We start from the raw sequence: 26,975 nt of genomic DNA on the forward strand, positions 1-26,975 counted from the left end.
TTAAAATATAAATCACTGCAGTACTGTTAATCAACTTGCTTTCATGGATACTTTGTTTCTCATTTAGCACTGTTTGACTGATTTGCAACTATTAATTTATACGCCCAATTTATGTTTTTTGGTCTGTGTCTCTGTTCGCTCGTCTGTCCATTGGTCTGTCTGCCCTGCTTCAAGTTTTAGTTTTTTTTGTTAAATACTTTAGGTAGTTTTTGATGAAGTTGAAGTCCAATCAACTTTAAACTTAGTACACATGTTGCCTATGATTTTATCTTTTTAATTTAATGCCAAATAAGAGTTTTGACCCCAATTTCAAGGTCCACTGATAATCGAAAATGATAGTGAGGGTGGGGCATCCCTGTACTATGGACACATTCTTGTTTATAATGATTATAATAATACATGAATCCAGTCTTAAGCCAAATTACATATATGCTGAACATAGAATGACATAAGTTTTTTTTTTGTAGGAATACCAATATCTGAATTTACCCAGTCAGACCTTGCAGCTAATAGTGTATGTTATATACACACCAGTAAAGAGGAGATATACATGGATAGTTTTACATTCTCTGTCTCTGATGGAAGTAATCAGGTAAAAACAATAGTTTAGTTTAAGAGGAACCAAAAAAATCTTTTAAGGTGGTACTAAACTCCTTGACTGAAATTAATTTGGCTCGTTTAATTTTTATAAAATTTTGACAAAACATTTACGTTGATGCTTTGACAAAAAGATCAAAATTTCAAAATATTGAACCAGACACATTATCGGAAAAAAATGGTTGGATATATAGCAGTTTGACAAACACTAATATCGATCATTGAGAAGCTTAATATTTCTTTTAAAATACAATGCAATTAAAACATTTAGCTTATTTTACCGAGTTATCTCCCTATAGTGTTAGGTACCACCTTTATGAGAAATATAGGTAGTCAATGCAAGATACTATATATATTAAACAATTCACTAAAGCTCATGTGGATTTTAGACTTCTAAAAAATTCCAGATCATCGGACAAGTCAAACAATTATGTTGTAGCCAGGAAATCATTGGCCTTGTAGCAAGCAGTCTTAGACTATAAACCAAAAAAAAACTGTTTGAATTTATATTTTGGAACCAATATAAAAATGAATTCAAGTTTAATTTCTTTTTATACGACCACAAAAAAATTTTGTGGTGGTATATTGGTATGACATTTGGGTCCTCATGGACGTCGTCGTCGTCCGAAGACACATTGGTGTTCGCACTATAACTTTGTTTGATATCAACAAAAATTGAATCCTTGGGGTTCTTTGATATGCTGAATTTAAAAATGTATTTAGATTTTTGATTATAGGCCCAGTTTTCAAGTTGGTCCAAATTGGGGTCCAAAATTAAACTTTGTTTGATTTCAACAAAAATTGAATATATGGGGTTTTTTGATATATGCTGAATCTAACCATGTATTTAGATTTTTGATATTTAGGCCCGGTTATCAAATTGGTCCACATTGAGGTCTAAAGGGTCCAAAATTAAACTTTATTTGATTTCATCAAAAATTGAATTCTTAGGGTTCTTTGATATGCTTACGGTAATCTAACCATGTATTTAGATATTGGATATTGGACCATAATAGGTAAATGTCCAATTTAAAAATTTTAAGTTTTTAAGTTTAAGTTCTTAGACCACATTCATTCTGTGTCAGAAACCTATGTTGTGTCAACTATTTAATCACAATCCAAATTCAGAGCTGTATCAAGCTTGAATGTTGTGCCAATACTTGCCCCAACTGTTCAGGGTTCGAACTCTGTGGTCGTATAAAGCTGTGCCCTGCGGAGCATCTGGTTTTTCATCAATACTAAATTTTTTTTCATTTTAAGTTAAAAGCTCTCTATTTGTACTTTCAAAACCCATACAATTCTATGAAAATATTGTTATTTTGTGTTCATTTTAGCAGTTGGTCTGACAAAATTTCCACCAATGTCTATGGTCAATATACTTATATTGTAGTTTGTTTTGATTTTTTTTGACAGATCACTCAGAAGTTGTATATAACCATTACTCCAGTGGATGATGAAATACCTATTGTGACTAATAATGGTCTAAGGGTTCAGGAAGGGGTGAGGAAAACTATCACAGAGTATGATCTGAAGGCTGAGGATCAAGATACTCCTGTAAGATCTGTTGATTTTTTATTTTGTAAAACCATGCAATCCTGGAAATTATAAAAATAATTCTCATATGATTTGCATATCTATTAATACTTACATTGGATTGGTCAATTAGAATTTAGAAAACAAATGCATAACAATTGTGTATATTTTTGTGCATATATAACCCCAAATAAATAAATAAAATAAATGCACTGAAGCTTCGAAAATGTGTAAAATTTAAGATTTAAATAAAATTCCGCGAAATTTCATGAACGATTTGGCGAATTTACGTCATGGCAAATCACGACGTCATACGAATGAAAACTTTCATTGGAAAGATTATTTTGTTTCTTGAATGCTTCAAATTCGGATAATACCTCATTAAAATGGAGTTTTGGAGGTAGGTGTTATTTTATTTTAAAATTCCGTTGCATATTTCGAACATTTATGGATTTTAGAAAGTCAATATGGTGGCCAACTTCTTAGCTACGACATGTAAATTGTGCATTTGATGGTTATTATAGTAGCGTTGTTAATTAAAAATTATTATTATTATTTGGTTGAAGAATTAAAAGGATTAAACACATTTTTTCTATAGGATATTGATGTGTAAACCGGGGCGATTAACTCACAAACTTTTACATAAAAGTCCTTCGGACTTTTATTTAGTTTGTGAGTTAATCGCCCCGGTTTACACATCAATACTCTCTAGAAAAAATGTGTTTAATCCTATAATAAATGTAACATAATTCTTGCTGGATAAATATCAGCCATGTAGTTGAGGAAAAATAAAGAACTGAAGAAGGCCAATGGCTGAAACGTCTCAAAAAATTGGTTTATTGATACAATTATATTAAGTATGTTCGCTGTTGAAATTTTTAAAACAAGGATAAATATCTGGTATCTTAAAGAAATTTCTTTTCAAATGTAGAAAAAATAAAATAGAGCTAACTGTACATGTACTGATTACCTTGGATGAGGGTTTTTATTTTATTGTAGGAAAGCTCTTTGATATTTAATGTTGTGAATCTGCCAGTACATGGCAGACTGGATTTAAAACAAGGAGACTTTTACATGCCTGTGACTACCTTCTCAATGGCTGATATCTATAATGGGCTAATCAGTTATCATCATGATGGTAGTGAGACACTTCAGGATAACTTTTCCTTTACTGTGACAGATGGCGCCACTAAGGTGTTTGCTATGCAGAAAGATCAGAGTCGTGGTGATATAAGTGTTAAAAGAGATCCTGAGGTAAAGTTTGTGTTCAAGTCATGAGTCGAACATATGACTGTTTTGGAAGCCATAGCTTTAACTTTACTTTAAAAAAAGACAGTAATGTCAGTAATAGGCATAAGCATTTTTCTGTTATAATAAAAATGTGAAGCTTGTAAAATTTTCATGTCCTATATAAATAAGATTTTGACAGTGAAGTTAACCACCCTTTTTGAAGAAATTTAATCAACAAGCTTTTTCTAAAAAAAAGGGTTGATATTATGTTTAGGAAATAGCTAACTCAGCTTTAGACACCAATTGTTTTGATTTTTTTTTTACTGTTTTAAACTGGACCAATCAGTTGACAATAGTGAATCAAAGGAGATCTGAAAAATTGTGATATATGAAAAAAAAATCCAGCATGCAATCAATAGGGCTCATTAAATTTTCGAAACATCCAAGATCTGTTTTTGGAATGTTCTGATTGGTTTATTTTTATTTTTATTAAATGAAATACTTTATTTTTCTATCTATGCCTAGAAGATTTTAAATTACTATGAAATATAATGGAATGAATATATAGTAATACTTTTACAAGGAGGAAGGATTCTGTCATTTTCACTGTTTTGGTCCCCGAATGAGAATTCTTCTGCAAGAAAAGATTTAAATAAAAAATAAGATGTTGAAATAACTAGGCCTAATAGTGTTGTATTTTTATGGTCTTTATCAATTCTATAAGCCTTCTATCTGTTTAATGAGTTTGTAATGCTACTTTTTTAAAGTTTCATTACATATTATGTTTGTAGGATTTTGAAATTGACATCATGCCACTAGACGATGGGAGCCCTGTTCTAAAAACAAACTTAGGATTACAGTTCTTGGAACAGTCAGGAAATCAGGTAAGTTGATTTAACTTAATTAAAGAATGATTTTAAAGTGGACCCATGAAGAAATTCAGAAATTCAGCTTCCTTCCTTATAAATTATGTAGAACAATCTCAGCTCTGTGGGATAGTTTTGATAATCAGAAAGAAAAAACAAAAATGAGGAACTGTTTCTTGGAAGAATGCTATTTTTCCATTAATGTGGGACATCTGGTATGTGAACCAACTAACTAAAGTTCTTGTGTTCTATTTACTTAAAGGAGTATATATGAATGCAGTTCTATATTACACTCTTTGTATGCTTCGCAGGCCTATAATTTGATAACTCCACGAGAACTGGAGGCCACTGATGTTGATACTGCACCTGTTGAGCTGACTTATGTGATAACCAGGGGACCAGAACATGGAAGACTAGAGAATACTGCTAATCCTACAGTGGCTATATATTCTTTCACACAAGGTTAACAATTATGTCTTAGTCTGCACACACTAAAAAATGTTTAAGACAAAGAAGGGATTATTGTTTTGATAAGTTAACACTTTATTAGTCTATCAAAAAGGAGAGTGAGTTTTGCTTCAATCATTTGTAAACAATTTGAAGGACACAGTTTCTGATTTTCAAACATCTGAAAAATAACTGCATAAACAACTAAAAAAGTCAATGAGAAAATGATAGACAAATAAACAAATAACAAAATCAATTGGAAAAAAGTTCTGAGTCATTATGGTGTCACTACTATATGGATAGAGGAAGGGAAAGAGTTAAAAACTTCACTGTAAAATATTACTAGTATAAAACTTCATATAGATCAAACCCTAATTGTATCATGCAATCCAGAGAAAAAAAATCGACTTGTTATTGACTTGTTATCTTAATTTTCAGATGACATTGACCATGAAGTAATCAGTTATGTACTGACCAGCAAGGATGATATAACTGAAGATATGTTCACCTTTGACCTTGTTGATAGTAAGCCCAATCGAATATCCAATAATATATTCCACATCATGTGGTCTGTGATTGAGTTTATCTCCCCTGAATACAATGTATCAGAGTCAGCAGGAGTCATCAGGGTACCAGTTGTTAAAAAAGGAAATCTGAAGCAGGTAATATATTGTTGTGTTGCTGTAACATTGACTTAAATGACCCATGATTATTCATATTTATTCATATTTATTTATATTTACTAATCAAAGATATTTTAAAGGAATGCAATCAAATTTGCAAAGTAAGTCCTATGTTTGTACTGGTCTTATTGCCATATAGGATTAATTTAAATAAAATCCAGTGGCAAATATTTCATCTATATTTAAGTTGAAGCAGTACCTGTTGTCACAGTCCTCTACCCAAGATAAGGTCTACTTCTGATGTAATTTCTATATATATGTATTGACTCATGAACATCCTTCATGTGTGAGTGTTTCTACAATTGAGTATAAACCCTGACTTTAACCATACTGCTCATTGTTGAAGGCTGTACGGTGACCTATTGTTGTTAATTTCTGTGTCAATTGATCTCTTGTGAAGAGTTGTCTCGTTGGCAATCATACTACTTATCTTTTGTCTACAGTATAGTGTAGTTACATGTAAAACCAGCCCAGACACTGCCACCTATACCCAATCAGTGACTAGGCCAGGAGACCAGGATTATAGGGAACATTCAGGACAGGTCCAGTTTGATGCTTGGCAGGATATGAAAGTGTGTAGTATTATCATCAATGATGACTCAACATTTGAAGGTCCAGAAAGGTTCTCTGTAGAACTGATACAGCCTGTCTATAGTCTAATTGGAATTAATAATAAGGTCGCTGTGATCATATCAGATGAAGAAGACAGTAAGTGTGTTATATGAAGTGCTTTTCTTTTTAAATATGTATGCTACATGGTTAGGCTCTCTTACATCTTGGAATATTATTATCCTTTTACATGCAGAAGGGAAAAAATCATAGAAAAAGAAAATGTCTTTGCCTAGATTTTAGGTCAATAAAAACTTTATTTTGGTTTTAAAAATTGAATTTTGATAATTGAATTTTATGTTTGACAAACTAAGGTCTTTGGATTATATGGTCTTATCATATATATCTACTTTAAGCATGCACACTTGAACACAGAAAGAACAACATATCTATAAGTATAAAAAAATTGTTATCTTATTTACATGTCTGTTCTTATCATTTCAGTGCCTACCATTCAATTCAAGGATCTTGTATATAGTGTGAATGAGACAAGTGGAGTGGTGTCAGCTGCCCTTATAAGAACAGGTACATGTAATAGAAAACTAGTGACAATAGTCAGTATTCAACAATACTTTTCCAGGAAAATCAGAAAATAATATCAGAGATATTGGATGATTTTAAAACATTTAAACAGCCAGTTCAATCTCAATTACAGTCCTTTAAACTCTTAATGTCCCTAATAATCAACTTGAAGAATAGCATTGTCTATATCAATTCTTAGTGGACCATATATAATTATCATAACCAGTAAGCCTCAGAATTCAGTAATAGTTGCAAGCTTTCTATCATTTTTCTAGAGTTGTCTTTGTACCAATATAAAAAAGGTTACGATTCCTAATGACTGAACATGTCAAAATAAATGCAGGTAAGAATTTCTGAACATGTAGAATCTTCAAAAAGTTATTCATCATATTGATTACAGGTGACTTAAGTTCTAGTGTGTCTGTTGTGTGTTACACTACCAGTCTAACAGCCAAAGGGAGCAGTCTAGACTCACTTGAATCAGGCTCTGACTACATCAGTAGAGGACAAACTAATGTATACAGAGTGACATTTCAACCAGGGATGACCAGGTCTAACTGTGATGTCAAGGTAATTGTCAAGTCTGGACTCGTTATACAGAGAATATTACAGCATAGAACTGAAAAAACATAAAATATCACACTAAATGAAAATTTCACTCTTTTTGCAAGTTTAAAATTGCTTTCTTTTCCATTTGCTTGAAACAGTGTTTACCATAGCACTTTAAAAGGAGAAGAGATAAAATGAAATTTCATCCTTTCTAACTTTGATTAAAGGAGAAGAGAAACCTGGATATCATACCTTTTTATTATTGCTTTCAGATTATAGATGACAGTGAATTTGAGTCTTCTGAGCAGTTTGAGTTAGTGTTATCAGCCCCTACATACAACACAGTTGTTGGTCCAATGGACAAGGCGACAGTTATTATAAGGGGACCAAATGATGGTAAATAATATGCTTGAACTATTTTTAATTTGCTCCCTCATACTGGTACATGCTGGAGTTTTCAATTGAAAAAAATCAAATAACTTGACGGATTTTGAATTATTGTTCTTATAAATTTGCATACAAGCTAATGTAAATAGATTATCAACATTGTTGATTTCCAACCTGACATGCAGATCATTTTGGTAGCTAATAATGATAAGAATTTCTATTCCTAAGTGACCTGATAGACTTGTGCTTTAAAAAACATGCTTTACTATTTTTTGAAACATTTATTGATTTCTTCAGAAGTTCATTACACAAATTATATCTTGACATGTATCTTGACACTTAATGACAAGATTGATATTTATACATGAACAAAGTTTTAGAGCTGGAGTTTTTCCAGTTGGCAATGTGCTGTTATATTAGCAACACAAAAGATTTTAACAATAAAGAATGGAACACAATGATAATTTTGTGTTTGTTGTATTTTTCAGAATCCATTATCCACCTGTCGCTTTCTCAGTACCATTTTAATGAGAACTCTGGTGATGTGGAAGTGGAAGTTGTACGTCGTGGATCAGATCTATCACATGACTCCATGGTCTGGTGTGCTACAAGGATGACAGAGCCACCTTCTGCCACCCCTAGACAGGATTATATCCCTAGCTCAAGTCAGATTACATTTGCACCAGGGGAGACAATTCAGGTAATCACTTTATAAGGGAATTTAATTTGTATGTTTAAATCTCTGTTCAAAAATTTATTCAAAGGAATAATGGTCACAAGGACATATATCAAACTGTCAATGGAACTTAAAACTCTTAAAATAATTAGTCATATTTTGATCTGACCAATTGAGATATTGTAACAAGCATGATTTTTCCTGTCTTTAACAACTTGTGTTGCCCCCTCGGTATTGTCTCTTGTCTCTGTTTTTTTTTTAACCTAACAGTTTTTAGAAATGATGTGTATTTCTTAAATTTTCTTAGAGGTGTAATGTCATAATTTTTAAATCAATGATTTTTTTCCCCCAGAAATGTAGAATAACCATACTAGATGATGTTGCTGACCCTAAGTTAGAGGGCAATGAAACATTTGCTGTGTTCCTTAGTACACCTATAGGCAGTATTCTGTCCATGCCATATGTTGCCAGTATTAGCATTTATGACAATGAATTAGACAGTAAGTAGTGGGGAAATAAATAATACAAAGTACTTAATTTATTTCAAGTAAACTAAAAGTTGCCTCCATTTTATATTGCATGTATATAATACACCAACATATATGCTTGAGTAAACTTTATGTAAAATACAGTATTAAATTTTACTTAACTTACTAGATTTGTTATACATACAGCTCTCTAGGGAGATTACGAAATAAAAGACTTGACTTTTAAACATCAGTAATACTTTTCTGTTTGTATTTTTATGATAAAAGTGATATTGTAACAAAACCTACAGCCCTGGGGTTGAAGTCATAAAACTTTGCTCAGTGCTCAGAGCACAAAAATCATGCTCAAAACATGAAATCCAGCCATTTTGATTGGTTGATTTTGGAGTATGAGTACAAAAAACTGACTGGAAAGTTTTATGATCTGACACACTCAATACTTTAAAATGTTCAATATTTTTTTTTATGGCCCATCTACGATAGTAGAGGGCATTATGTTTTCTGGTCTGTGCCTCCGTCCATCCGTCCGTCTGTGTGTCCATTCGCTTCAGGTTTAAGTTTTTGGTCAAGGTAGTTTTTGATGAAGTTGAAGTCCAATGAAGTTGAAGTCCAATTAACTTGAAACTTAGTACACATGTTCCCCATGATATGATCTTTCTAATTTTAATGCCAAATTATAGTTTTGACCACAATTTCATGGTCCACTGAACATAGAAAATGATAGTGCGCAGTTCAGGTTAAAGTTTTTGGTCATGGTAGTTTTTGATGAAGTTACAGTTACATCAACTTGAAACTTAGTACACATATTCCCTATGATATGATCTTTCTAATCTTAATTCCAAATTAAAGTTTTGACCCCAATTTCACGGTCCACTGAACATAGAAAATGATAGTGCAAGTGGGGCATTCGTGTACTATGGATATAGGAAGATGTGGTGTGAGTGTCAATGAGACAACTCTCCATCCAAATAACAATTTAAAAAAAGTTAACCATTATATGTCAATAAAATTGAGAATGGAAATGGGGAATGTGCCAAAGAGACAACAACCCGACCATAGAGCAGACAACAGCAGAAGGTCACCAACAGGTCTTCAATGCAACGAGAAATTCTCGCACCCAGAGGCGTCCTTCAGCTGGCCCCTAAACAAATATATACTGGTTCAGTGATAATGAACACCATGCTAAACTCCAAATTGTACACAAGAAACTAAAAGTTAAAATGATACAAGACTAACAAAGGCCAGAGGCTCCTGACTTGGGACAGGCGCAAAAATGCGGCGGGGTTTAACATGTTTGTGAGATCTCAACCCTCCCCCTATACCTCTAGCCAATGCAGAAAAGTAAATGTACGGCCTTCAACATGGAGCCTTGGCTCACACCGAACAACAAGCTATAAAGGGCACCAAAATTACTAGTGTAAAACCATTCAAATGGGAAAACCAACGGTCTAATCTATATAAAATGAAAAAAACGAGAAACAAGAAACACGTATAAATTACATAAACAAACAACAACTACTGTACATCAGATTCCTGACTTAGGACAGGTGCAAACATTTGCAGCGGGATTAAACGTACTATGGACACATTCTTGTTACTTCTTGATAGGACCATTGTTTTAATAGTTCTAAGTACATGTATTACAAAATTTGGAGAAGAAACCAAAATACAACAATGAAATATATATTCTACAGAAAACAGATATCTATGTTTGTAACTGTTGGCAAATTATTAATCTCATTTATCAGGTTTTTGTAAGGCATAAGCAAGAATTGTTAACAAAACATAAATTTTAGTTTTGATTTGTAATATTAGCTATTTTTGAAAGAAATGTGGTTTTGTTTCAGTTCCGATAATGTATTTTGATTCACATGAGTACACAGTTGATGAGAGTTCAAGGTCAATCCACGTTCCTGTGTACAGGTCAGGTGATCTTAGTTTTGAATCCTCTGTGATCTGTTACACAAGACAAAACACAGCACATGTCATGATGGACTATGACGAAAGACCACTCACAGAAGTTTCCAGGATAACATTTCTACCTGGGGAAAAGGTATTAAACTATGTTTTTTTTTATAATTTTCAGTTTGATTATATTAACTTTTAGGAAAAGATAATGAATCTCTGCAATTTAGTTTTACAATTATCAAGAAATCTAGGAAAAAATTGTATGCATACATTGGTAGTTATTTAACCATAAAAGGTTTTTAGATAAGAATTTACCAATATAGAACACAGAAAAAGTCAACAACAAAAAATTCCAACCATTGATTACAGAACTATGAAATCACCACCAGTCTTTAATGGTAATGCATGTCTTAATGAAGCAACCCAGTGTAAAAATTGTCATTCAATCTATAAAGATTTCTTAGTGTATTTATTGTCAAACAATAACAATGCCATAAACCAAATTGACTTATATAAATATTGGCTATGTCAATTTCTTTATATCCTTAGTCACTTTAATTTTTTTTAATTAAGATATAATGAATAATCCTATCATAAACTATCAGACATGCAATCAAATTTTTGACAATAGTGTTAAAAAAAAAACCAGGGAAGTTCTCTTAACTATTTTCACCAAATAATGTGAACTTTTCAGGTGAAGAATTGTACAGTAAACATAGTTGATGATGGAGATTATGAACCCAGAGAATTGTTCTACCTAAGACTGGCAGAACCTAAAGGGACAGAACTCTGTAAAGCAGAATTAGGACAGGTTACCATGACAACAATCTTTGTTGTCAATGATGAGGATGGTAAGATAGCAGGATTCATTACTTGTTAAAAAAACAAACTATTTTGACATGACTTAAAAAGACATACCACTGCAACACCTACCCAATGACACAAATTATTTAACAATGTTAATCCACATTTTAACATAATCATTGCTGGCTGTTGTTTTGTCTATTGAATCTGTTTCAACTATATTGTTGTCACACATTTCAGTTCTGGATAGATTCAGGGTGAATCATTTTAACATTTAGGTATATTTTTTTTCATAAAACGGAGACCTTTACTATACATCAATGAGACAGAAATTCATCAAAATCAATATTTAACAAACATGAGACAGCTGCAGGTGTTTGTACCATATACCAAGTTTAAAAATAACATTTGAGACTTTTTAAGTAGTGTATTAAATCTCTGAAAACTATCAAAGCCAATTCTCTTAAGTAAAAATATGTTTTTCTAATAAAAAAAAATATTACTCAGCAAGTTTTTGAAAAGTATATTTTTTTGTATTACAACTATCCTTCTTTTGTTTGTGGTAAGATATTTTTATTTAAGAGCCAAACAATTGTATATTCAATATTCATTCAAGCCTTATAATGTATTATTTCTTAAGTTATACATATTTTAGTTCCTAGGATAAAGTTCAAGCTAGCAGACTACAGTATAATGGAACCTGTCTTTGCTGATGTTGTTTCTACATTGGTTGTCATGGTGATGAGAATGGGAGATCTGAACCATACCTCTGTTGTTAGGTGTAGTACTAGAGATGGATCAGCTTTGTCAGGACTGGATTATAATGCTAAAAGTCTGGTATTACAGTTTAAACCAGGTATACGAGAAAGTTATAAAAATTGTATTTCTGTTTAATACATGTATACATTTCAATATTCATTCTGTTTTTATAGAAATATGAGAAGAAATAAATTACATCTACAGTACTGGTAAAATCTTTTACTTCACTTCTGTAAAGAATAGTTAAATTGAGGTCATAAAATTCTGAAGAGATCTTTCGTAGATCTTTCCTACAATTTTGACCTATAGACAATTTCGAAACAATTTTCTAGCTTTGCATGATGCATAGACACAATCAGATCAACAACATTATTATATTGTTAAAAATATTTTCAGAAAAACTTATATAGTATCCTGTTGAAATTTGCATTTCCTGTCATCATACTTCCATGTTTTTTCCTTTTTAGGAATGAGATCTATTGAGTTTTCTGTGGATGTTATATATAACAGTAACACTGAATGGCATGAGTCATTCTATATTGTGTTAGATGAGAAAAGCATGAGAGGTGCTGAGCCTGGGGACATTATGTCTACAACTGTCACAGTGTTAGACGATGAAGTATCAGGTAGTCTTGTTCTGCCTACTCCTCCAGTTGTGAGTAAAATTAAATCTATATTGATAGGTTTTCTGTATTTATTAACTGGTAGATATAATAACCTATCCTTCTTGATTAAAAAAGAAATGAATTCCTTGGGTTCTTTGATATGCTGATTCTAGTAATGTACTAAGATTTTGAATATTGGACCATAATAGATAAATGTCCAATTTCAAATATTTCAGTTCTTTGACTGCATTGATTTTGAGTCACAAACCTATGCTGTTTCAAATATTCAATCACATTCCAAATTCAGAGCTGTTTTAAGCTTAAATGTAGTGTTCATACTTGCTCAACTGTTCAGAGCTCAAACTCTGCAGGAAACACTCTGACAGCCTCTTATTATAAAGTTTAAGTTTAGTAATGAAATAAAATTACAGAAGGGCAGTTTCTTGACTTTTAGAAATGTTTTATATTTCATTAAGTGTAACAAAATAGATGAAAAAAAAACACTTTTCACTCTAAGCAGTACTTTATAAAAAGGTAAAGAATAACAGTCATAATCAAGCACAAATATTTTTTTTATAGGTTGTGTCCTTACTTCATTATGACAATGTTGACATTGGAATGGAACAGGTACCTAGTCCAGGTTATCCTTTAGTTTGTGTCACAGTAAGTATAAGTAGGCACCTATTCTAGGTTATCTTTGTGTTTTTGTCACATTAAGAGTAGGAATACAATTTTATTGGGGTATTGTAATAGTCTTAGAATAGTTTTGCTTTGTTAATATTCTTGTTTGTATCTATTTTAACTATAAACCATGTACTTTAAAATTTTAGTGGAATTTCATAATTTACTAACTTCTTGTATGAATTATTTTTAGCTGTCCTGAATTTGTAAGTTTCTGTTTATTAGTCATGGCATTTTTTAAATGTCCCAAATTGAATGGCTTTTCTTCATAAACAAAAAATAGTAATACAGATACTCTGTAATTAGATCACCGTTCTCTAAGTATTGCTTAACTTCTATGAAGACATCACTATATACACATAATTGATTCATCATAGATTAATTTAAATCATTGACAGTACAGTACAAAGATTTGGTAAATGAGTAGGTCCCGGTAAGGGCTGATTTTTGCCTCAAATATCAGGTTCATCTGACGAAAGATTATGGACACTTTTTAAACACTTAAGTGTCTATTTCATTTGATTGAATTAGTTTATGTAAAAGATTTTTACTAATTTAGTCATGAAAAAAAGCTCCAATTTAAGCTAAAATATGAAAAATCTATCAAATATGCCAAAAAATGTCTCTTTTCAGATGGTTTTTGTCAAAAATGAAAGTGGCCGCATCGGTGTTCATCCTAAACCTTTATATATGTTATGTATTATCATTAAATACAACTTTCATTTCAATATTAAGAATGAACACAAATGCAGCCACTTTCATTTACATTGTAAGACGGAAACACGTCTGAAATTTAACTAAAATGCTATAATTGTGACTATTTCAGTAATTTAGCAAGACTTAATGATACTAATACCCGATATATGTGCATTGTATTGTCAAAAACAGCCCATATTTATGTAGCAGAAGCATTCTACTTTCCAATAAATAACTAAAAGTTTACATGTTAACAATTTTGTAAAACTGCTATATTTTGGGGCCAAAAAGGAGTCTTACTGGACTTACTCCTTTCTCTTTTCAGCCATGTGATGTCCATTACCCATCGTATGCTGTGACACATTCACTGTGTCAAAAATCAGGAATCAACCAGACTTCCATGTTGTATAGTTGGGAGGTTGCCATGCCAATAGCAGACGACAACTCAAGGTCACCTTTTGTTACAGTTACAGACAACACAGTGTTCACCAGTGTGGAAACAAAAGTTCTTGATAGCATTTACTTTAGACCTAATTTTCATGTTAGATGTGTTGCCCAACCTTTACATAGAAATACTAATCCTGGTATACCAACAAGGAGTGACCCAGTTATTATCAGCAGTGAAGATGGAATATGCAAATCTCCCGTCTTCAGTTGGACAAACAATTTTTATGGCGCACAATCATTTTTGGCAAAACTTGATTATGTTGGACCAGAAGATGAGAAACATCCAAACAAGGTACGCATCTCCATCAGAATTCCACACCAAGATGGCCACCTGCCACTTATATCCACCCATCCACTTCATAACCTACGATTTGTACTTTCTGACCCAGTTTACAGACAACAGCATGTCTGTTCTAACTTAATCACAGACAAAGAGAGACAAAACGTTGTAGAGAGTGGATTTCTAGAAAGCAATCACATGTTTCCACCATCACATAATTTCCCGTATCAGTTTGATCCCAGTCTGAGACAGAATGAGACAATTGATTTATATCGCCATTTGGACCTGAAGTCATGCATGTGGAACTTTGAAGCTTGGTATCACATGACAAATCTAGTAGATCTATGTGGTGGAAAAGTTGTCTCGGATTTCCAGGTAAGAAATAAAGAGTTTTATCGCTATTTTGTGCATTTTTCTTTTGATCTTTTTTTGTGATAATTTTCATATCATGCTTCTCACTTGAGATGGAAAAATTATCGCTAGAAACTAAGGAGGCCACGTGGAGTTGCTAACGAAATTGACATTGAAATTGACAACGTCGTCATAGGTAAAATAGCGATAAACAGATTATCATTGGTCATCTCAACTCGATTGCTTTTCTCACTTTCGCTGTACCAGCTCAAGCGAGAAAATCAATCTCGTTGTGATGATCAACGATATTCTATAAAAATATAAAACAGTTATCTATAGCTAATAACCAATTTTAATTTTAATGTTTAAAATATTCATTCTTTAAAATGCAATGGTAAAAAAGATATGATGTATTATTTGGTTACATCAAATCAGTACACACATAAAGAAAAGGAACAAAACATGGCTTTTATTAATATTTTTTTTTTATCTCAATTGCCTTCAATTGGTAGCAAAAGTTCACATCACTCTAGTATCAGTTTCCGTGAAATTCTTATAACTTCATACATTGAAGAAGGAACAAATAAAATGTCATCCATATTTGGTCAACTGCTTGAAATTAATAAGTTTTAATGTATCATATAAATGCTTTTCATATAGTGTCAGATACCTAATTCCTGTTTTACGATACTTTGAATTAGGAGTGGGAGTATGTCTAGATCATCAATATGGGTATTCTTTTTACTCTTTGGGTTGTTTTCTGCAGGTTAAAGACAATGGAAAAACATACTTGACTGTGAGAGTTCCGTTGTATGTTTACTACCTATATACCACGGCTCCTGTAGGGTGGGGCTCACTGCAACACCACACAGAGATGGAGTTCTCCTTTTACTATAGTAATATACTGTGGCAAACTGGTCTGGAGAGTGAGGGCAAGATAGCTGGAGATTTACAAGTACTCAAAGTTCTGGTAGGCAGGGATGGCAGACTTGTGATAGATTTAAAAACTCAAACAAAGTTTAGAGGTAGGCCAACATTTGATTATAATGTATTTCATCTTGTAAATTTATTTATTTGTGGACTTGATGGTCTGTAAAAGTTGAATATGAAAATGACATTTCATCTTTAGGTGAAGATATATCTTCTACATTAATACCTGTTAAAACAAATTAAAGCTAAAATATAGAAAAAAATCCTTAAAAATAGAAACACTTAAATATTAAACCTGAATTCTAATTATAATATAAGTAATTCTGAAAATAATACAGTAACTATTTTCAGTACAAAATATATCGTTAATTATCCTTTAAAAAGATTTTTTTAAAAAGCACATTTTCTTTGAAATAACATCTATTAGACCATCAATATATCAATATTTTTTATTTTTGCTAAAGTTAACTGCACTTTATCAAACTGAATTTGAATGATTCCAGTCATTGTATTTCATGAGGTTGTATGTCATAGATGATTAAAATTGACCAAGCACATAGATTATTTTCTGTATCTTTTTGTTGTACAATCTTGAAATTAAGATATTACTTAATATTCCATTAGACATGTCATTACTTAAACATATTGTTCAGAATTAAAGTATTGAAAGTATCTAATATATGTTCCAATTTTTTAGGAATGTATGTACCAGAGCACCACACCTTACAAGGCATAAAAAGTAAGGTCATACCTCCAGTAGGCATGCCCGTCACCTTTGACTTAACATTAGTTTGGTCTCAGCAGACATTCGACAGTCCACATCAACTATGGAGGGCCACAAGTGACTATAATTTGAAGGTAGGTAACTATTTCAAAATTATAGCATTTATGAAATAAGGTTTGAACAAGTGGGGTTTTTTATACTCGGATCATGGTGTTGCAGTAAGAAAGACTAAAATTAAGAATGAAAAAAAATATGGAACTATTTATCATTGAACTAGAAAATAACCAAAAGATGACACTTAATGTTGTAAGCAAAGTGAGTATTCTCTTAAAAGCCACACTCATTTCCATTACAAAATAATGATGAGAAAAATAACAATGATTATTATAATCTGATAGTATTTTACTTTTGTTTTTTTAGGATTATACAGGACGATACACAGTAGAACTAATTCCTTGTTTGGTCAAATCCACACAGATATTTATGTCAGCAGACACACCCTGCACAGCCAAGCAACCTCAAAGGTTAAATATTAAACAATAATTATTATACCCCCGCTTTAAAAAAGGGGGGGTATACTGTTTTACCTCTGTCTGTCAGTCCGTCCGTCCATCAGTCCGTCCGTCCATCAGTCCGTCCATCAGTCCGTCCCATGAAACTTTCGTCACATTTTTCTCAGGAACTACACATCCACCCTTTCTGTAATTTGGTATCAACATTTATATATGTCAGCCACACCGTGTGATGCGTTTTCAGATTTATCACTTGACAACTTCCTGTTTACCGAACACTTGTCTGATTTTACACATGATAGCCAAGTTGAAAATTTTCGTCACATTTTTCTCAGGAACTACAATACAAGGATTTCTGAAATTTGGTTTCAGGATTTATATAAGTCAGCTATACCGTGTGATGCGTTTTCAGATTCATCACTCGACAACTTCCTGTTTACCGAACACTTGTATGATTTTACACATGATAGCCAAGTTGAAAATTTTCGTCACATTTTTCTCAGGAACTACAATACAAGGATTTCTGAAATTTGGTTTCAGGATTTATATAAGTCAGCTATACCGTGTGATGCGTTTTCAGATTCATCACTCGACTACTTCCTGTTTACCGAACACTTGTATGATTTTACACATGATAACCAAGTTAAAAATTTTCGTCACATTTTTCTCAGGAACTACAATACAAGGATTTCTGAAATTTGGTTTCAGGATTTTTATAAGTCAGCTATACCGTGTGATGCGTTTTCAGATTCATCACTCGACAACTTCCTGTTTACCGAACACTTGCATATTTTTACACTATTAATATTATCCACTTGCGGCGGGGGTATCATCAGTGAGCAGTAGCTCGCAGTTTCACTTGTTGTATTTTGTTGAGGAAAGTATAATATTAACTGAGGTTGAGTGCCAATGAATATGTACAAGCTATGGATTTAAATTGTAAGAGTATATCTGTGTTATACATTTTAATCAGTCTTTTAAAGTTATGGACATCTTGGAGAATGCTGAAAATTTAAAGTGTAAAGATCACAGTTGGCCACTCTAGGGCTTTAATAACTTTAATTCATGGTAAGAGCCATCATTACCAAAACAATAGTATTTTATTTACTATGTACAAGGCAGTTACAAATTACAGAAATTTTTATTTTCTGTTTAGATTTGAAGTACCAATAGCATTCCAGCAGTCCAACAGACCTGTGCCATTAGTGTATTCTCTAGACACAAGGTTTGAATTAACAAATAATAAAGAGGTGTTCCTAAAGAATCCATACACCAGTGCCTCAGTCCTGGATCCTGAATATGACAGATCGTTCGCTCCAGGTAAATACAACAGGGTTTGCACATGTCCTTGAAATCCATGATTTTTTTTTAAAAGGAAGATAATTTTGATTATATGAAAAGTACTACATATCTTCTTCTGAAAAAGCACAAATCTATGCTTTTATTTTGCTGCATTTGATACTTGTAATTTAAAAATTAGTTGACACAACAGAAACATTGGTGTAAATGTATTGAAGCCTGATTGTTTCCTTTTGTTTGGTGCCAGATGATCTAAGGATAGAAGCATTCAGTGACTATTTTATTTATTTTTGTTATTTGATTTTGCCATGTGATTATGGACTTTCCGAATTGATTTTCCTCTAAGTTCAGTATTTTTGTGATTTTACTTTTCAGTAGAAAGACTAAAATAGATCTTTTTTTCTTCAGGTGAGGTTCTGTATGGGAGAGTGTTATGGAATCCTGCACAAGATCTGAGAGAAGCTTACAGTTTGTCTATTGAAAAAGTTTATCTTTGTACAGGTGAAATATTATATTTAAAACACATCACCCAAATATTGTTATTTGGACTGCAAGAGTTTTATTATATTACATAAATAAAATGAGATAGAAGGGTATACAACAGTGAGACAGTAAACATCAACCCAAAACTATCTAAAGGTAACGAAATATACATTTATTATCATTGGGCAGATGTCTTATAATATATAGCTGAAAATTATCCAAATGAATTAGTAAGCATTAGGAGTGAGAGATGCAATGAGGCAGCCACCCTTGGACCCCGCCGTAAATCTGGCTCTGCTTCTGGTGACAAGAATACATTTAACATGTGTAGATTAACCTCTATATGCATGTGAAATACAAATCAATGGAATGTATTACACTATAGCTATGTGTGCTAACAGATGATGCTCAAACTTTAAGGCATATTTCAAAAATCATTTTATATCATAATTAAAGAATTATAATTGGATTAAACTAGTGGTGTCAAATCGTACACTTTTGCCTAACCGGTTACTCGGATAATCGTTCGACCGATTGACCGGTTAACCGGTAGTTTGAGTTGGTGCTTGCAAGCCTTATCAATAGTACCCTACACATGGATATAAGATGTGTTACGTATGAGTGTCAATTTGACAACCTGTTATCCAAGTCATAAATTTATGCTTTTAGAATTGAAGTTTTTCCTCTGGCATTATCAGGCTTGTCTGTGAGGATTCTTGCAAAGTTTGACTTTTAATAAGCAACTACACCGTATCAACTATAGCGTTTGTACCAACTTCAGATTGAAAAATAAAATAAAAAAAACTACTTGATGTCGTGGAATTGAATATGTTTGAAAATGATTATTCTTTCCTTTTCACTTGTTGTCTCCGAAAATGATGTGGAGTGTTTCATTTTGAGTGATTAATTATAAAAAAGAAGATGTGGTATGATTGCCAATGAGACAATTCTCCACAAGAGATCAAAATTACACAGAAATCAACAACTATAGGTCACCGTACGGCCTGTTTCTTTACTTTGTTTGCATGTTACTCGTACTATCACGTATGCATTGAGCACATTCACATTGGTTTGCATTTCACAATTTTTGAGTTAGCATTTTGTTTAAAGTAAGACTAAACCTAGCACGACGGAGGTTGCACATTTAGATGTAGGTTTACACAATATTAGATCAGAAACAAAATAATGAAGTAAATTGAAAAATTTAATCGCATTACTGATTTAGAGTTACTGCTAAAAAAACATGTATAACTAATTATGTTTCTTTAAGATCCTGCCCCGAGCTGAGAGACAAATTCTAATTAATTTTATGTTGATGGGATTAACAATTAGCAATCAATTTACAGTCAAATTAATTACCACGACGACATTTTTTAAGTAAAACCTAACCTTTTAATAATTTCAATACAAATTTATATAAAATCTATCAAAATTGAAAAAAAGTCCGGTTAACCGGTTAGCGTTTTTGGTATTCGGTCATTCGACCGATTAACCAGTTAACCGGTTAACCGTTGACAACACTAGATTAAACACATTCATTCGAGGATGTGTTTCATTCTATAGTAATGTTTTATTTACTTGCCATTTGTCTCTTTAGCAAATCAAAAATTAAATATTGATATTTGGTTTTTTTTACAGGAAGCGATGGATATATTCCAACCTTTGACCCACAAGGTGATGTTTATGGTGATGGGCCACAGTTTGGATGTTTACAGCCAAGTCCTAAACTACAGTACAGGTTTCTTATACTGGTATGGTTAAAGAAAAGTATTGATAACACACAAATTGTGACAATGACACCCTCACATCTCATAAACAGAATTGGTTTTTTTTGTTTTTTTTTTTGGGGGGGGGGAGTGAATAAGAATCCTCTGTGTTCAGTTTCAAGCAATATGTGAGCCTTTTTTCCAACCACAACTGATTTTAACCTACTACTTATGTATTAAATTTGTCATCTTAAGTATAAATTTCTTTAGCAAAGTGAAATGAAACATTTTTAAACAAATAATCACGAGAAATGGTCAATTATTGTGATATATTTCAAGATTACAGTTGAATAAGTTTTTGTCCAAATTGCATTTTGATTTACAATTAAAATCCACCAAAATTGTTTACAGGTAGATTAAATTGGAAATGGAAGTTGTGATATCAATGGGGTGTCATAAAAAGTTTTCAATCAACATCATGCATTTGACATAAAATGGTCATTATTATGAACTATTACCTTCTCCAAAAATATATTTTACCCACGTTACCAACTTCATATAAGACATCATGTAGAAAATATTATTTAGGGTTCTGTTGAGACTCGTGTGTAAATATGAAGGACAAGGTTCGGAAATTAGGCTATTTATGCAGTTTTTGTATTTTTGCTTTAACATGGAGAATGAAGTCCTCAGCCAAAAGTGGAAGTCAAATATTAACATTTGAAGAATATTATTTGATTGATGTACATGTATAATACTTTTTGACTTCATGATTAAAAAAGAATTGTTATTATACTGTCTCGTTCATGCTCACATCTTAAAAATCATATTCTTTTTGTTTTACTAGGATAAAGGAAACCGTGATGTAGAAGTAAGACACTTTCATAGTGTCCCATTTAATGCCAAATTTACTGACGATCTGAACATTATTCCAGGAGTGGATGGATTTTATCTCAGCGTTGATCCTCTATACAAGGTTTGACATACTAATCAATTAAGATTTAAAACAAGTAATTGTATTATCAGCAATATTTCCATATTTCCTGAAAATAAAATCATTATGAAAGCATTGGGTCAATTTTAGCCAAACTTGTCCTAACCATCTTTATGATGTTTCATTTCAAGATGTGTCTATTATTATGATGATAAATGATGAATGAAATGGCTGTCTTAAATAATTCAGATGTATAACTCATGGGGAAAACAATGCAGAAAAAAAAATGTAAGGCAGATTTCAGACAAAAGATACAGTTGTGATCCTGTTTAGAATTGTGTTGATCACAACTGACATCAAATATTTCTGCAATTATTACTAGAAAATGCATGCATAGAAGAAAAAATGAAAGAGTATCTGACAGCTTCTACTAAAAACTTGGCAAATAATACCCTTCTGATCACTTTCAAGTAAAATTGTTGAAAAGATAATCAATCAAAAATTTAGATTTATTCTTTAAAATAAGGACTGAATGCTACAAGAAAGTTTTTTTCTTCATTTTTTGGTACAATTCATTTATTGCATCTTAAATTTCTTTCCAGGTTATATCAGGACATCAGTGGTATTTACAAGTTATATATGTAATCACAGAAGCAGGAGCATCTCCTCATCGTTTCATTAGAAAGAGATCAGCCATGTTTTCTCAACCTAGAAAACGTGAATCCCAGCCACCAAATGATATCAAAGAGACTAATTCAAATCAGAATGGAACTGATATACATCACATTCCAATAAACAGTGCTATATTACAAGAAGACATGACTTTGAAAGAGTCAAAAATCAGTACTCTGTCTTATGTTATTCCAATAATATCAGTATTCATAATACTCATAATTTTAGTCATAATAATTTTTATAATATTCAAACGAAGAAGACGGAAAAAGAAAGAAGTTATAGAAATGAAGAAGAACAATTTAGAATTAGCCAAAGAAAACTCTTTACCTCTACTAAATCAAAACAGACTTAGTTTAAGACTCTCAGGATCAAGGGTCAATGTTAATGTGACAGAGGTCAAGGACAGTTTTGTGACCTCCAGTGAGAAAGATAGGAGACCTAGTGTCAAGGTCAAAAATACTAATATTAAATCTCAGGGAAAAAAAGTACAAGGAACAGAAGTATGATATTTTATGTTTTTTTTTTTATATCTGAAAATGATTTAAACTCAGTGAACCATGAAAGATTACATTATGATCTGTTATTTGTTATATATTCTGGAATTGATTTTTAAACTTTCCACTTAAAGTGATAACAGTATATTCTGAAAATATTGCTTGCATTTACTGTGATTATAAGAAAAGCTGCATACAAATACATGTATCAAATTTCAGAATGAGAGTTCACAATTATTGCAATATTCACCCAGTTGCATTATTCATGATGCTAAAAACGTTGCAATAATTTCTGAATTTACTGGGTTATTTTTATGATATATGATGAATAAAAGCAGCACTTGAAAGATCAAATACTCATATTTATTGAACATTTCTTATTTTATTACATTTAGTACCAAAGGATGTTATTGTTACATTGGTTCTTGTAAATTTGTTACATTGATTTTTGTTGTCAGTTTTGATATTTATAAACTCCTGTTACAATACTACATGTATACACTGTACTATGAAAATATTCTGAAGATATTTATTTTGCCATTTAAGTATGTCTCAGAAAAGACAGTGCAATAGAGCTTTAGTAACCTACATGTATGACATATGATATAAACTTACTGAATATACTCAGTTGAACAGCTCAGGACTGTACAATCTTAATTATTTAATTGACTTTCATAACTCTCATTAACAAGCACATATTTATTTTAACTCATGAGAAATGTTGACATCATTTCCCCATTTATTTGTCAATATTGAAAAGAACAAATTTAAGCAAAAGATTTATTTCAGTCATGAGTAAAACTATATTGGCATCAAAGATAAAAAAATATTTTTTTCCAACAACATTTTTATGTCAGTTTGATTAAATCTAAAGTCAAATCAGTAGTTCATGGAAAGATATGACTTCTAATGTTTTAATGTCAGTTTAAAAAACAAATCTCATTATAAAGTCATTTAAGAAAAAATATGCTATTGTCCATAGATGATTTGGAATTAAAATGTTTGCTTGATATTATAATCATTTGAGAGTACATGTAATATAATGAAAGTAAATTTTCAAAAACCTTTAAGTTGAACTTCATAGCAATGTTTCTGGAATTATATAAAGATAATACAGATGAAGGGCAAATTATTCATCTATTAAATAGAGATAGCAATGAAAAGTGTTGATATTGAGATGAATTACTGTGCCATTATGTTGTTTTTGAAGTTGAAGATTTGATACTCTTACAAGGTTGAATACCCAAATTAAGTACCAGTTATATATGGTGCCAAGTTTTCACACATTGGTTAGTGCAATATATGTGTTTTCTATATGTAGTTATATTAGTAGTTTTATTGTTGTTTTGTTTTAAACAAGGAATTATTTGAAACTAGTAATTTTTTTAAATCTGGAATAAACTACAGATGGCTAGCCACGGCTAACGGGCTAGTTAAATTTACATTTTCTTCTATGTTAACCAATCAAATTCCCTTAGCCTTGCTAGAAATAAAACTGTATTTGTATGCCCCACCTTTGATAGTAGAGGGGCATTATGTTTTCTGGTCTGTACGTCCATTGGTCCGTCTGTTCGTTTGTCCGACGTCCGTTCGCCCCACTTCAGGTTAAAGTTTTTGGTCAAGGTAGTTTTTGATGAAGTTGAAGTCAACTTTAAACTTAGTACACATGTTCCCCATGATATGATCTTTCTAATTTTAATGCGAAATTAAAGTTTTGACCCCAATTTCATGGTCCACTGAACATAGAAAATGATTGTGCGAAGTTAAGGTTAAAGTTTTTGGTCAAGGTAGTTTTTGATGAAGTTGAAGTCCAATCAATTTGAAACTTAGTTCACATGTTCCCTATGATATGATCTTTTTAATTTAAATGCCAAATTAAAGTTTTGACCCCAACTTCACGGTCCACTGAACATAGTACTGTGGACACATTCTTGTTTTCTCAAATTTTTTCCAGTTTTTATTAATTCCCTGTTATTAGAAATCCTGTTATGATACTCTTTCTTGTAATGATTTTAAGAGTATTTCTACTTTTATATATTCCCCTTTTTCCCATAAGATGTCTTCTATTTGTGTAGTTTATTTCCCCTAACCAAGGGATATTAAATGTTAAATTTCCATTCCCATTAATTTTCTATACAAACATCACCTCTGTTGGCCAACAATCATCAATAATCCATAAAGGTCAATCAATAAATCTAAAATAAACGTAAATATTATTTTTTTTTTTATCAATGGATTTGCGAGACTTACATTGAATGAAAACATCAAAATTGTTGAGATATGGATATTTTAAGGCATTGTATGTAATCATAAAATAGTGAAATTTTTTATGTTTCTTACTTATTTTACATATACATGTATTATGTTGGTTGTTATTAAGAGATATTATTATAGTATTAACATTACTGATGAAGAAGTGGTGTTGGCTTAATCTTTGTTTAACTACCTCATCTAGTAATTATATTGGACCATAATTGTTACAGATAGGAGTGTCTTATGTTTGCCCATGCATAATCTTTCTGACTTCACACCAGTGCAAGATGGAATGTCTAAAAAACAATAGATTCAGCAGTTTTTTCAATATGTTATGAGATTATTTTAATTGATGAACTTCTTTCTCTTTAGCAGAGTTGCACCATAATAACAATTTTTTTAAATATCATATTCTGAAATTTATTAAAGTAGTAGGTTCAGTAAGACCCCTTTTTGGCCCAAAAATATAGCAGTTATAGAAAATTGTGAAAATGTCATCTTTAAGCTATATTTTGGAAAGTAAAATGCTTCTGCTACATAAATATGAGCTGTTTTTGACAATTCAATGCACAATTATCGCGTTCTAGCATCATTAAGTCATGCTAAATTACTGAAATCTTCAAAATTTTAGCATTTTGGTTATTTTTTAGACGGTTTCCGTCTAAAATGAAAGTGGCCGCATTCGTGTTCATTCATAATATTGAAATGTAAGTTGTATTTGATGATAATACAAAACATATATAAAGGTTGAGGATGAACAAGGATGCGGCCACTTTCATTTTTGACAAAAACCATCTGAAAAGTGACGTTTTTTGGCATATTTGATAGATTTTTCATATTTAAGCTTGAATCAGAGCGTTTTTAATGACTAAATCAGCTAAAATCTTTCACATAAACTAATCGAATCAATTGAAATAGACACTTAAGTGTTTAAAAAGTGTACAAAAACTTTCGTTAGATGAACCTGAAATTTGAGGCCAAAATCGGCCCTTACCTGACCTACTCCTTTATCAAGAGGTCTATTTTTCTTTTTAAGGGCTATGAAGTGACCCTCCTTTCTGTTATAAATCATGGTCATAATACTTTATACATTCTAACAGGTATAGATCCATCCGTGTCAAATTGTATGTATTGTGCATTTACTCATTTACAAACACTCATTTTATAAAATAAAAAAGTTATAAATCATTTTGACTTGTCAATGCTCCATTTGTTGCTTCTGATTTGATTTGATTTTTTTGGTGTTTTAACGCCACTTTTAAGAAACACATTTGATGGCCGCCATTTTTCATTGGTGGAGGAAGCCAGAGTACCCAGAGAAGATCTCCAACCTTCCATAGGAATGTTGCTTCTGATGTCGTGCTCTTATTCTTCAATATTCATTACACTAGTGGTACATATTGTCCAATGGATTGTATATTTAAGAGATAACTGTATTGTATTTGAAGCTTTAAGGACGTCCATCGGTAGTTTTACTGTTGCAAATTTAGTTTACCTGGCGACGCGTAGCGGAGACAGGTAAACGGGTATTTGCGACAGTAATACTACCGATGGACGTCCGCAAAGCTTCAAATACTGTGGATTCATTTATTTTCGTGGGTATCAATTTTCGTGGATAGAGAAAAAAAGACGTTTAGTGGTATACGTAAATTCGTGGATTGCTGATTACAACACCAAAAAATTAGATACGTAATTCGTGGATTTCCTTTTGATTTAGGAGATCAAATAACCTCCTTGGTTTGATCAATAATAAAACAAAACAAAAAAGAAGGAATTCATTGAATTGTCAAAATCCTCGCTTGGTCATTCTAGGTTAAAGTGCTCATTGATAACTTCGATTACAATAA

General features: G+C 31.8%; 1 protein-coding gene across 1 annotated transcript in view; it reads left to right on the forward strand.

Moving 5' to 3' along the window:
- The window catches only part of LOC143044756 (extracellular matrix organizing protein FRAS1-like), a 92,787-nt gene extending 66,470 nt beyond the window's left edge, over positions 1-26,317 (forward strand). The window contains exons 38-63 of the mRNA XM_076216890.1: positions 468-592; positions 2,011-2,151; positions 3,130-3,384; positions 4,152-4,244; positions 4,538-4,688; positions 5,112-5,335; positions 5,800-6,064; positions 6,410-6,490; positions 6,888-7,057; positions 7,309-7,432; positions 7,912-8,123; positions 8,452-8,599; positions 10,435-10,640; positions 11,190-11,346; positions 11,955-12,155; positions 12,526-12,713; positions 13,243-13,326; positions 14,366-15,142; positions 15,885-16,143; positions 16,746-16,906; positions 17,193-17,296; positions 18,441-18,604; positions 18,992-19,084; positions 20,705-20,817; positions 21,620-21,748; positions 22,309-26,317. Of these exons, the coding sequence (XP_076073005.1) occupies positions 468-592; positions 2,011-2,151; positions 3,130-3,384; positions 4,152-4,244; positions 4,538-4,688; positions 5,112-5,335; positions 5,800-6,064; positions 6,410-6,490; positions 6,888-7,057; positions 7,309-7,432; positions 7,912-8,123; positions 8,452-8,599; positions 10,435-10,640; positions 11,190-11,346; positions 11,955-12,155; positions 12,526-12,713; positions 13,243-13,326; positions 14,366-15,142; positions 15,885-16,143; positions 16,746-16,906; positions 17,193-17,296; positions 18,441-18,604; positions 18,992-19,084; positions 20,705-20,817; positions 21,620-21,748; positions 22,309-22,887 (5,204 nt within the window). The 3' untranslated portion in view covers positions 22,888-26,317. The remainder of the gene's footprint in view (positions 1-467; positions 593-2,010; positions 2,152-3,129; positions 3,385-4,151; positions 4,245-4,537; positions 4,689-5,111; positions 5,336-5,799; positions 6,065-6,409; positions 6,491-6,887; positions 7,058-7,308; positions 7,433-7,911; positions 8,124-8,451; positions 8,600-10,434; positions 10,641-11,189; positions 11,347-11,954; positions 12,156-12,525; positions 12,714-13,242; positions 13,327-14,365; positions 15,143-15,884; positions 16,144-16,745; positions 16,907-17,192; positions 17,297-18,440; positions 18,605-18,991; positions 19,085-20,704; positions 20,818-21,619; positions 21,749-22,308) is intronic.
- The last annotated feature ends 658 nt before the right edge of the window (positions 26,318-26,975 follow it).

The sequence above is a fragment of the Mytilus galloprovincialis genome, chromosome 9 (genome assembly GCF_965363235.1).
Source record: "Mytilus galloprovincialis chromosome 9, xbMytGall1.hap1.1, whole genome shotgun sequence".
NCBI lineage: Eukaryota > Metazoa > Mollusca > Bivalvia > Mytilida > Mytilidae > Mytilus > Mytilus galloprovincialis.